The sequence below is a fragment of the Lissotriton vulgaris genome, chromosome 6 (genome assembly GCF_964263255.1).
Source record: "Lissotriton vulgaris chromosome 6, aLisVul1.2, whole genome shotgun sequence".
Lineage (NCBI taxonomy): Eukaryota > Metazoa > Chordata > Amphibia > Caudata > Salamandridae > Lissotriton > Lissotriton vulgaris.
Window position 1 is genome coordinate 714,913,765 of NC_141694.1, and position 13,576 is coordinate 714,927,340.

Genomic DNA, 13,576 nt, shown 5'->3' on the forward strand with positions numbered 1-13,576 from the left:
GCAGCCATTTTGAATCAGGTTAAATTTTCTTTCTTTGACAAAACAATGATCGTTTGCTAGGTTTCCGCCTGTAACATCCAGCAATATAAATCACTTGGGGGCATATTATCAAAAACGGCGTTAAAATTATAGCTCGTTTAGCGGCAGAAAACTGCTGCTAAAGCGGCGATAATGGGCTTGATAATATGCCCTGGAGAATTACAATAGAAGTACAAATCAACTTTATAGTCAATAAACTATCCTTGTGATAGTAGTACTTAGATATAGTGATCCTACATTTGTTACAAGCATTATTTAGATGATTCTAAATTCGGAAAATAAATGCTCGCGGATAGCATAAGTTTTAAGAAATCTTGGTTACGTTTTTTATTATAATACTACCTAGATAAGTACAGGAGAAATATATGTCTGTTTCGATACTTTATTACGTTCATTTTAGTATCGGAGGTTCATCGTATTCCATGACCACATTATACGGAGACGCCTCCTGTCATTGGATGGTCTGTCCCACGTGGCTTTTTACATTTAAATAGAGAGGAAACGCACAACAGGTGATACATCCTTCCTAACGGCCCGGAGACGCCAGCAGTGACTGATACCAGCACTCGCCGCGCACAAGTAAGACTATTTGGAATAGCCTTCCTCGAAATATACCGCTCTTACACTGACTGCATTAGACCCTATTATATCTTGGGTTTTCTCCTTTTAGGTCAAGAACAAGGGGAATATTTTTGTGCCCCTATCGTTCCGATACATCTCTCCTTACTACCCGGAGACGTCAGCAGTGACTGATAACAGCACTCGCCGTATAAAAGTAAGACTAGTAGGAATAGCCTTCTTAGGAATATGCCGCTTTTTCACTGATTACATTAGACCCTATTATATCTTGGGTTTTTCCTTTTAGGCCAAGAACAAGGGGAATACCTTTGTGCCATTATCGTTTTGGAATACAGTGTTAAAACGGTTTCCCGATACCGGCTTGCAAACTTAATTAGGTGACGAGCTAATTTCTTTGCGTATACGCTGAACCCGATGTGGTATATAAAGAATATATAAATATTTATGTTTATATGCTTTTCAGAAATCGCCTCTTGTTAAGGGAGAAAACGTTCGCGTAGATATACCAGTTTTATCGTGAGACTGTGCCGTAGTACTAAAGGAATATACATCACTTCTCCCCATGACTCTTGAGCATGTAAGTTCGGAATCCTTCCAGGCATTGTATTGATTTTTAACAGTAACAAGATAATGGAACTGATTTGCAATTTATCATTTTTCCTTTTCTTGTGTGTACTTATATATTCGTTTACAGTTTTAACCTGGACCATATTTGATACATCTTTTCGTATAATGGATTAAACATCGGCTTCTCCTTCAAGCTACTAGTGTGCCTGTGTTGGTATGCAACATTGTCAGAAGGACACGAGTATTATTTATTAATGTAGCGTAAAAATTATAAATAGGAGCATTAGCTTTTTTATGAAATTTTCCATTGAGTGCAATAACAAGCATGCGCAGATCGGTTAATCAAACATTTCTTCATCCTTTGTAACCGATTGATTCTTTATATCCATATCTGAACCGCCACAACATCTTTGAACTAAAAGGACGATAAGGATATTTTGGAACTACACTAGGGTGAAAATGTAGTTAGAAGACTGCTATGATTATTTTCTCCTAGTTATAGTGTATTGCCATCATATAGAGTTAATACGTCCTTATATTTTATGCTAGGTCTGTTTGTGGATGGATACTTACCACTGATAATTATCATTTTTTTATACAAATCTTTTTTTATTACCCCTAATTTAGAATTATTTTATAAATCATCTTGCCGTTACGTTTGAATCAATGATTGAACCAACATCAGATATTGGACTATCATCCAATACAGTAAGAATCATAGCGTCTTGCTATTAGTAAGTGTTGCTTCGATATATAAATCTTACACCACTTTATAGTATCACAAGGATCTCTTAACCCCATGCTAACTTGCGACACTAAATTAGACATTTGTGATTGTACTTCGTATGTATTCTTTCCCCTGTATCCTGTTCGCATTAAAACTTCCAAATAGACAGGAAGATTATCATATTACAACTGCTCATATGGTATCTTAGATTTGTGACTTGTTCAGCAATACAATTATTGCTGATGCATGTTAGGAGTGTTTGTTACATGAGGAATTCTTTGTGTAGTATTTTAATCACAATTATTGTAGGCTATTTGTACAAGAGATATAGGTATTGCTACTACTATGCAATGTACTAAAGAAATGTATTTTAATGTTTTTTAATGTATTCTGAAGTCCTGCATTCATGTTTTGCAGATTTAGATTGTGGCTCCTGAAGAAGGCGTTTGTCAGTACGACGAAACGCGCGTCGAAATTATTGATATGCCACGTTTTTTTCTGAATTTTAGATGTATGTGTTGAATATTAATGCCTATGTTTTTTAGGTATTGTTTTATTGTAAAATTGTGAGTTTGTCTTATATTAATTTTTGATTGGATATTAATGTATTATTAGATTTGTTTTTATTTGATGAACTATTAAACTGATTTATGAATCTTTTTTAAATTTTCGTGTTAAGAATTCCTTTATTGTAACTACCCCTATTTTTGAATGCTTTGATTGTATGCACGAATTACAATAGAAGCCCATGTTCACATCAGAACATGGACTTCTTTTGGAATTCTCAAGGGCATATTATGAAGCCCATTATCATCGCTTTAGCGGCAGTTTTCTGCCTCTAAACCGGCGATAATTCTTTACGCCCTCCTTGATAATATGCCCCTAGGGTTTTCATGGGCTACCTCTATGTTGATGGTATCAAAAACGATAGCTCGTGCAAAACATCCAGGAAGCAGAAGGGGGATTCACACAATGTTTGTTAATTACTGGTCTGTGCTCTGCCTACGTCACCCAGTTACAGCTCTTGTGATCCCTGTGTAGATCATCCCAGCATGTGTTTTAGCTGTCGCTGCTACGGTCATCACGAGTCATGTTTATTTAAAAGAAAACGTGTTAGTGCCCGCAGCATTCTTTCGGTCCTGGTTCTCTGGTCGTAGCTTTCGATTAAAGCTTAGCTCGAGAATCAGCTCTCTTGCATCAGATATGACTTTGTCCCTTAAGAACACTTAAGCCAAGAACTGAGAGTTATCAATATTACATAGCAGAATTAGACCACCACGCGGGCAGCTTGACGCTTCTAAGCCCCTGCGCCATTTTAATGAGGACGCTGAAACGTACTCGAAAGGCCACGTCGAGATGGCCGCTCCCCCCAGTGACGGGGTCACTCTGCAGCTCAAAACTGGACCTTATTGAACAATAATGCTTTAATCCACCCTACTTATTTTATGTATATAGAATTAAGCTCTATACCTCCCTTACATTATCATAACGCGTATTGTTTTTCATTCAGCTTAAGAGGATTTGAGCGACCTTTTGGCCCGATTGTCTCCCCGAAATTGCAAACGTAAATATTAAATCTAATCCTGACATAAGGATTAAGCAAGCAAAAATATGCTTTCAATGTAAAATCTATGCATGGACGCAAACTGCCAACAATGACGCAACAAAGGAATTGAAATGTTACTGTCTGCATTTTTTTTTTGTTTCTGTTTCAAGCACTCTCTCAATTAGTGACACTCATACGTTTGAAATTCAACCACTGTTTTTTTTCCTCGTTTTTTTTATACAGCAAACCATGTGGGTCTCTTTCTTTCATGAGCCTTCCAAATTAACTTGATTTGGCAAACAACAAATATTTTAAAAGAAAAAATAGCTGCAAGCTGAGAGCCTGCTGAGACCGCCAACGTTCTTCCTGCTCTGTTTTTTTCTTAACATCTTGAGAAGCACACTAAAATTTACAGAATGGTATCCCCCATTCTAAATAAAATGTGCTGCCAAGCCCTGGGCCACTTCACTTATTGTGCTCACCTTACGTCAAAGATTATCTTTTTTGAAAGGAGTTATATTACAGCAATGATTCTGAAGGAAGTTGGGCTTGAACACGTGCCCCTTGACACGTTTATGACAACCGAACTCTGGTTTTCTTAAGTGCACTTCTTAAGACTGGCTCTGCCTCAAATCCTCTTTGCAGATGTGGGGCTTGCTTTACCAAGGCCAGAACAGCCAAGCATATGGAAATATCCCTGGTTTGAATGTGCACAACACAAAGATGGATAGTTACTTGGAGTTCTCTGGGGTTCAAGTAACATAACATGCTATGGGGCAGATTTACAATAACTTGTAGATTTCACTCAGCCACTTTTAGGAGGCGTTCCTGCGCCGAAACGCCTCCTTACGGCGCAGGGCTTTACAATGTGACCCATCTCCCAGATGCGTCACGTTGTAAATACCCCGCACCATGGCGCATCGTTTGCGCCACCGCTGCATCACAAAACGGCGGTGTAAAAGAGGTGCAAGGGGCTTGTAAATCTGCCCCTATATATTTGTAAAGCGTGTGTCGGGCTCATGGCGCTCGAAACTCAACCGTACTCATTTTCTTGGCCTCTTAAGGATTTTAGGCTGAGAGCATCGGAACCTGCAACCATGAGGTCAAGTACAGATTCATGGAGTAGATGCGTTAACCCACTGACTACCAGAGGTACCGTCCAGCAGATGGGCCATTGTGTAGTATCGAGTCTGTGGTGTCGTAGTTTGGCTTAGAAGCAGGAGACGTGGTTTCTTACAGGCGAGGGGCGTAGCCTCAATGGTGAACCACACCCAGTAGCACCAGGGCAAGGGAATACAGAGGTCCACTTCACCTCAATTATGGCTACCAGGGGGCCATGGAGGTCCATTTTGCTTCTTTGCATTAGGACCTAAAACATACCTGTCGTCCACTGTTTCTGACCTTGGTGTGTTCATACCGGGCAAATGTTCACGTTTGTGTCATGAATGATACCTATAGATCCTTGTGTACAGAACTTAAGGCCTCATTTACAAGGTTTTGGCTCAGGGCAGTTAGGCAAGGAATTTTACTGCGCTGCCCTGTATAAAAAAAAAGGGCATGCATGCATGCACCAGAATTATGAGATATGACGCATTCCTGTCCTTTTACCCTGCGCTGGTACAAAATGAGTTGCCATGCGTTAACACAGACACCCTTGCGCCATGGTGCAAAGGTGTCTGTGTTGTAGGGGTGATAGTTTTTGTGAAGGACGGGACACCTTCCTGAACTTAAATAATCATGAGAGGTGTTTTCCTCTTTCTATTTGTGTTGCAGAATGCCGCACACAATTGGGAGAGGAGTTGGCCTAACAGCAAGGGTGGCCGACCTCCAATCTAGGAAACCGGGTTGAGTCTTGGCGATGACGCTGAACATCCTGTGATTCTGGGCAAATCACTTAATCTCCCTGTGCCTAACAAAAAATTAATGTGTCCTCATGTAACGTAACTGGTGCTATGTAAAGCCTTCTTATACCAGATACCTTCGGGTCAAGTTCACGCTATATAAAACTTTTTTTTTTTTAAGAGAACGGGGACAAATAAGGATATTTCTCCTTGTTGCGCCTCCCTAATGCCACCCCTGGGGTAGCGTTAGGATCTGTGGCATTTCCAGGCATAAGATTCCTCGTAAATCTGGGACTGTTTCAGATTCCATGGGAGTTGCATGGGAACACCCACGGCAGCACCCACGGAACGTCAGTTTCATGCAGAGTTCTGCGCGAAAGAGGCACATATTTACGAGGCCATGAAAAGCCATGCAAAATAGCTTTACGTTACCTTGCAAATATGCTGTCCCACATTGCGCCACCAGAGCATCAAAAAAGTTCAGTTCAGGGGTGCGCAAAAGTGCTGCTCGGGGCCTTGTAAATGAGGCCCTATTATGTGCGCAGTGGTATGGCTCACAAGTGTGTAGATTTACTAATTTCTGTAATGCAATAACCTTTGCCAAATTGTTTGTGACATTTGCAACTTTCCCAGCATACTCCTGGAACTCCATTTTCACATGTGCACATGTGTAAATATGTGATCATATATTGTAAAGAGCTCTGATACCTTCGGGTCTAGCTAGCACTATATAAAACTTATAAATAAATATATATGCTTTTAAGCCCTTTTTTGGCTTTAAATCAAATATTGTAGGAATATGTAGGCTTCTCTTGTTTGTATGTGTAATGTCCCAGATCAATTAATCTGATGTGATTTAGCTTCTCTGTATATACTTGTTATCTATGTTGTGAACATTTACTATTCTAAAGCGCTCTGACTCAGATGCTCTGTATAGACATGTTATCTTTGATGTGAACATTTATGCTATATAAAACTCACAAATAAATAGATACACATACACATATATATACACACACACATATATATATATATATATGAATATAAATACATATATATAAAAATATAAATACATATATATATATATATATATACACACACACACATATATATATATATATATATACACACACACACACATATGTGTTTGTGTGTGTGTGGTGCAAAAATCTGCCCCAGAAAGACATGTATTCATTTAGTTTGTCAGGCCTTGAGAGGGCCAGAGAGTAGTTTCTGAATACCCACCAGTAGCAGCTCCTGGAGGGAGTGCGGCCGGGCGGTGACGCAGGGGAGGGGCAGGGTGTGGGGGTAGTAAACTCTGGATTATGGGCGAACGGAGGTAAGTATACAAATAAATAAATGAAAATAATTTTGTTGAGCGCACTGCATCGTCAAATGCGATGCAGCGCGTGCAATGACATTTTTTTAATATTTGGGAAGTGCTCAAAACTTTTATCTGTGTCTCCAAAGATTAACATTAATTCTGACATACACTATATATATATATATATCAAACACGTCCAAACCAGCGTATTCCCTCCTTGAATCTCGGAAAGGAAATGTGTCACGTGATAAAACAACATAAACAAAATACTTTGTACTCATACTCCCTTCAATTAATCTTGTCTAGTTTCACACTGTATATTGTTCATTTTACGTATTGTATATACCGAGTAACAATACGTAAAATGAACAATATACAGTGTGAAACTAGACAAGATTGATTGAAGGGAGTATGAGTACAAAGTATTTTGTTTATGTTGTTTTATCACCACGGCTCCTGTGTGGTTCCTTTTCGAGATTCAAGGAGGGAATACGCTGGTTTGGACGTGTTTGATTTGTGGGGGTGGCTACCCCTGTCGTGAGCCCGCCGACACTGAGGCTCGGGAACAGCTACAACTTCGTGTTTATATATATATATGTGTTTTTATATATATATATATATATATATATATATATATATATATATATATATATCCTGTGATCAAGGCCCTTCGAGGCCTAAGCGGGTCAAGGCAGCACTGCACACATAATAAAGAATTAGCACAAAGAAAGTGGAGTCCGTTCCGTTTTTCGATCCAGCATCGCAAGAATCGGAGTGAACAGTGAAGAAGGATAACTTTATATATATATATATATATATATATATATATATATATATATATCCAAGGCCTGATTGTTAATAGTGTATATATAAAAAATCGTTTGGATTATTGAATTTATTCAAATACATGAATTCAATGTAATGAGAATGTAGGTTTTTCATTGGTTATCTCTGACTTTATTTTTACTAGTTTACAAATGAATTGTGCAAACTAAAAGCCGATACACGGCTTAATCACTTCTGTTTTTTCCTATAGTGGGAATGATGACGAAATACACTTTAAGATGGCCGCCATTGTAACATACACACTAAAGTGCATTATTTATGTTGATTATACACGTTGATTACGTTGTTGATGTTAAAACTTTATTTAAAAGATCATTGTGAAAAAATGTGCCTAACAGCAAGAAGAAGGCGCGAAGCCGAAACGCGTCCTGTTTGAGTTAACAGATCAATAAACCTGTTTCTATTTTCCACGTCACCAAGTGTAGTCAGTTCTTTTTGGTTTTCCAGAAGAAATTGAAGCGTGATATATATATGTATATATATATATATATATATATACACACACACACACACAGAGTTCGCCGCTCCAGCGGGGCGGCGATCCCCTTTTAATCTTCGCACCAGCTTTTATCTTTCCAAAAGAAAGCCGACTCAAGCCCAAATCCGTAAGTGTGTTATTTATTTGAAATAAATGACAAACACCTGACGCGTTTCAGTGCAGCCGCACCTTGATCATGGTGTGGCTGCACTGAAACGCGTCGGGTGTTTCTTTTTCATTTTGTTCAAATAAATAACACGCTTACGGATTTGGGCTTGAGTCGGCTTTCTTTTGGAAAGATAAAAGCTGGTGCGAAGATATATATATATTTTCAAGGTACTCTGCTTCTATTTCTTGTATTCCCTCACAGAAAACGGATACAGACCACAAAGTCAGTGCAACATTTTTTTTTTTCGGTGCAAAATATCGCCATGACGCGTTTCAGCCCTTCCCACTGGCCTTGATCACACACATATATATATGCAACACTGAAGTTCACCTTCGTCGCAGTCACACACCCTGGGTGCCTCCTATCGTGGTGGTGAGCTGTGTTTCACATTACACACAGTTAGATACCAAAATTGTGTCAGCCAACACAAAACAGGAGCCCACTCGAGTCCGTGAGTATTTCTTTATTCGTGCAAAGCCCCCCCTCAGAATCTTGAGTGAAATATCTACGGGACTGTGGAGTGAGCGTGCCAGGAAGTAATGCCATTTAAAGTTAAAGAGCACCCACAACTTTTGAATTTGTAGGTGTTTAGAAGCTTGCAAAGCACATTCCCCACATGCTTACAGTCAACAAATTGCTCCTGTCAAGAGTAGAAGTAAATTCCTATTCAGGACAGAAATAGGCAGAGCACACCCCAAAGATCGGTGGAGGTTTAGGAAAAAGATTTTTGCCATGGTGAAAAAAGATTTTCCCTGTGCAGAAAAGAAAAAGTGTGAATTCATTATTACTAAGCATTTACACATGCATAAATGCTCAGTATGCACATTTGTAAAAGTTTATGTGTTAAGGTTCATAGGAGTAATGTGTATTTGTGTTTCTTTGAACATATGTTCTTTACCCTTTCGAGGGTCATGGGGGCATATTATCAAGATAGGGCCTTACATTATCGCCGCTTTTATCGGCAGGAAACTGCCGATAAAGCGGCGGTAATGGGCTTGATAATATGCTCTATGAATTCCAATCGAAGCCCATGTTAAATGTCTTCACATCTAACATGGGCTTCGATTGGAATTCATAGAGCATATTATCAAGCCCATTATCGCCGCTTTATCGGCAGTTTTCTGCCGATAAAAGCGGCGATAATGTAAGGCCCTTTCTTGATAATATGCCCCAGGGTGCGTTGTGAGTCAACTTTATAATTAATACACATGAGACATGAGTAAAGCAATGAACATTTATATTTAATTTACATTTTTGACATTTCGCACATAAATAACAATGTAAACCAGTATGTAAACATAAGATAGTTTGTTGTTCTAGCAAAGTAAAAGCCTGTTAACTTTGTCTAGCAAAGTAAAAGCCTGTTAACTTTGGTCAGGGGATTCTTTTTCTCCTTAAAACAAAAAAAGACAAAGAACTAAAACCACTGGTGATGTTTTTCTGCTACATTCACATAGAAAAGAACCCTAAGGGGAACAAAACATCAAAGAGAAGTAACAAGTCATAAAGCTGATGCTTATAAATCTTTGTAAAAAAACAAAGAAAAAACAAATGTATCAGACTCAGAAAAGCTTTACAGGCAAAACGAAGAGAAGTGTGTGTCCAGTGCCAAGAGTAGTGGAACTTTGGTTTCTTCTACACTTAAGTACTAATGTGTAAAACACTGCTACATTAAAAAGCCAGCCACGCCATTAATTTCATGAAAATAAAATTAATGTGCATTGAACAGTTGTCCTTTAAGAGCTGTATTTTTTGGAAACTTTTCCTGTATATTTCAGTTTATTTTGGTAAAAAGGCATTTGAGTGTGCAACATTTTCTCAAGACACCCGAACGTCTTGAGAATTCGCGAGTTGGTGCGCTGTCCAGACCCGCCATCCGTGCACACAGACGCACGCATCTGCGAATGTCTTCTTTTTTGCACACTGCATGCCTTCACAACTTCTTTGGGCTTAGCGACATAAAATGTAATTGTGCTTTTATGCCTTTTCTGCGCACATTTGGTTTTTTGTCTCTGCAGTAGCAAAGTCTTGCTTGAAACAGATTTTCGTTTTCCTGCACCACTTGGACACACGCAATGAGGTAAATTGTTGTCTAACAACTTTTGCAATGCCCCTTTTCTTGTTTTCAATTAAATCAACCACAAACATGAACAAACACAAATACTGAAAAATAATGAGCCTCACAGGAAAAAAAATACGCTTAACAAAATTATAAACAACATGGGGAAGGATGCGCCAGTGACGCAAGATCTGCTACCTGTGCCCACCAGTGGACTAGGAGAGCACACTACCCGTTTCTCATGAGGAAACCCAACACTCTGGCAAAGATCCAGGTAGGAAATACAAACCCTAAAACTTTTCTTTGGATCACAAGAGGAAGGGAAAAGGGGACTTGTTGGGATTAAGTGGTTTATCGAAGACGCAAGTTCACATATTCGGTCCATTGATGGTTCAGAGTGGCTTGCAGTCAGCAGCCTAAAAAACTTTCTGACTAGGGGACGTTTTTCCTAGAAGCCCTCAACTCTGCTCGGTACCGACTACCTGGGAGTGAATATATAGATAAACAGGTGAGTATTATTTTCCTGTTTCTACCAGATCATCCATAGATCATCCACCCTCGTTTACCCCCCTAAAAAGTACAGATCGTTTGTAATTAATTGATCCTATGATACTAAAATGTCCACCTTTGGCAATACAAAACTTCGCTCATTGGTATGTAGACTGTTTCCTTGGTAACGTATTTTCTTTCTGGATCTTAGGTTCTTGTTTGTTTAACTTAAACAGATGTGCACATATTTCTACAAAGAATGGCCACAAGAAAATATATATATATATATACATCTATATGCAAATTACAATGAACTTTCCCATCATTGTAAACATTATTTTCTGATTATTGCTTTTATAATGGTGAATTGCATAATAAATTATGAAGTACTATCATTGAAAAAATAATTACAGCTATATGATTGTCTTGTAATAATATTAATAAGTGGGTAGGCAATAAATAGTCCATGCCTCTTGTGTTTTGCCCTGAGAACGCAATCAGCTCCTTCTTTGATTTGGAGAGAGTTGGGCGGGTAAGGGATTCCTACTCTAAGCCGGAACAGCTTTGCAGCATTGTAACTATGTACAAGCATAAATGCTACAGGTGTCCCGCCTTACCGAGTCTTATAAATAGAACATAATGCTTTGAACGTCTTTGGGTCTTAGGAGTCCATTGCTTCCACGCTTTCCTGCTTGACCTTTAATGGTAACAGAGGTAGTGAGTGACTGTGAGACATCTTGATGACCGATGTCTCTGAAGGTTCAAAGTAATTGCAGCCCGAGAGAAGCCCACTCCCCATGTTCCTCTGCAGAGACACTTTTAAGCTGGCCCCTTCCATCTCTCTCCTCAGAACAGTCAAGATCTCTTTCTCCACAACGGCCGACATGTCGATATTGTCGTCCACGTCGTCCAGCCTGTCTGCGCTGTCGCTTATGTCAAACTTCTCGATCTCCTCATTAATGCGGGACAGGTCCTCCAGAGACAGGCTGGGCGTGGGGGCGACGGGGCAGTTGCCCTTAAGGTGGACCTTTAGGCTGCAGAGATGGATGAAGCTCTTGTGACAGTGGACACACTTGTGGGGGCGCTCCCGGGTGTGGAGGCGCTTGTGCAGCTTGAGGTGCACAAACTGGGTGAACTTCGCGGGGCAAAGCTTGCACTTGTAAGGCTTCTCTCCGGAGTGCAGGCGGAGATGGGTCTTCAGGTTGCTAGTGCTGCTGAAACGTTTGTGGCACACCTATGGAAGACAGTAAAGAAAGAGATTAAGGGGAGGAAACAAAATCCAAGACTCTTCATTTTACCCCAAAGGGATCTCTACCGGATTAATGCAAATGCGTCAGAAGGAGGTCAGCTAGGTAGCCCGCGATATAGTGGCATCAGGTAAACAACTGACATACTCATAGGCATAGTAAATTAATCGTGAAACTATTGTACGCTAATCACTGGGAAAATATTACTTATAAAATTCAAGGTGACGTTCTAGGAATGGTCTTGCTTTGAAAACTCATTTGAACGAAGCATTGAAAATGCAGAAAACTTAATTAAAATTGATTTTCGACTAGTTAGAAATATTCAATTAATTCAGGAATGGCAATTGCATCCAATGCAGTAATTCAAAAGCCTTATGAGCAAAAAAAGCAACGTTTATAAAATAAAAAAAAATCAATAGCAACAGAAAGTAGTGCAAAATGGGACAACTGGTTTTTTCCAGGTAGCTGAATAAATGTCCTATTTATGATTGCAGCACCGTTTGAAATAGGATATGAATATAAAAAGTCTTAGAACTCTCCGACACTGATCTGACTGAGTGTAAAATGTACACATATATGACATGAGCAGGCCAGGGACATAAGAGGTCGAGGAGACATGTATCCATCATTACGCATTGTAGAACCAACCCAATCACCCAATGTGCAGTACAAGTTGTACTTCCCAGAAACAACTATCTTTTTTTTTTTTAAAGTACATTTATAAGTTACAAATTAAAATAGTAAAAAGCCCGGCGAACATTTACTTAAGTTATGTGTGGGTGCTTGCTCAATGCAACACAGCATAAAAGAGTGCCAGTTTACTAACCATTTTAAAGGCTGGGTGTGGAGGGATAACCTGCGTTGCCTTGTGCAAGTATTCCCACAAACTTTAGTCAATGTGGGCTGCCCATTTCTGCAGATGCATTGATCTTGCTCATTGAACGCCACTGGGTGTCCTGCAAGAAGGCCTGTAAGCGTACTGGTGGCCACCCAGCATAAGAGGGGTACCTGCATCTTAGGACTTCATGTGTAAAAACAGGAGTTATGGGCACATAGGGGGGAGTTCTAGGGCAATTTCAGAGTGGTGAACATTATAGATACTTATCAACATGAAAGGCAAACACACCACTACTATACAAATCACGGTCATTCATTGGTCCAGTTCGGCAGACTGGTTAATGCATGGGAAGTCTACCCATAGGTGAAAGGTCGGCACCAAAAGCCCCACAAGGAGTGTGACCGTTGTAGAGGCCAGAGGATCCCTGAGTGGGGAGAAGCAATTTAGGCATGGATGCTGCAGCAAAAAGGAATGCTTAGGATGTGAGGGAGACAATCCAGATGCAAGGGAGGTAAACACAAAAGATGCAGGGGCATATTATCAAGGGGGTTTATCTCCGCTTTTTTGGCTTTAAAAGCCAAGAAACCGGAGATAAAATTATCTCCCTATTACCTAGCTGTCGCTAACACCAGTTAGCGATAGCTAGTAGGAGATAGCGACCATCTTGGGCCCCGCTTTGCATGTCACTGATATTTATCACTAATGAAATGCAAAGTGGGCGTGCCAAGATGTTAGCGACTGGAAACAGTCGCTAACATCGCTATCTCCTATTACCAACTTTTGGAGATATTCGCGCTAAGCGCGAATATTTCCAAAAGCTAACACCT

At 39.7% G+C, this 13,576-nt stretch overlaps 1 protein-coding gene across 2 annotated transcripts in view; it reads right to left on the reverse strand.

Moving 5' to 3' along the window:
* Nucleotides 1–9,336: 9,336 nt before the first annotated feature.
* PRDM1 (PR/SET domain 1) overlaps nt 9,337–13,576 on the reverse strand; it is a 33,250-nt gene continuing 29,010 nt past the window's right edge. For both annotated transcript variants that reach the window (XM_086926704.1, XM_086926705.1), the window contains exon 7: nt 9,337–11,898. In XM_086926704.1, coding sequence (XP_086782830.1) covers nt 11,326–11,898 — 573 coding nt within the window. In that variant the 3' untranslated portion in view covers nt 9,337–11,325. The remainder of the gene's footprint in view (nt 11,899–13,576) is intronic.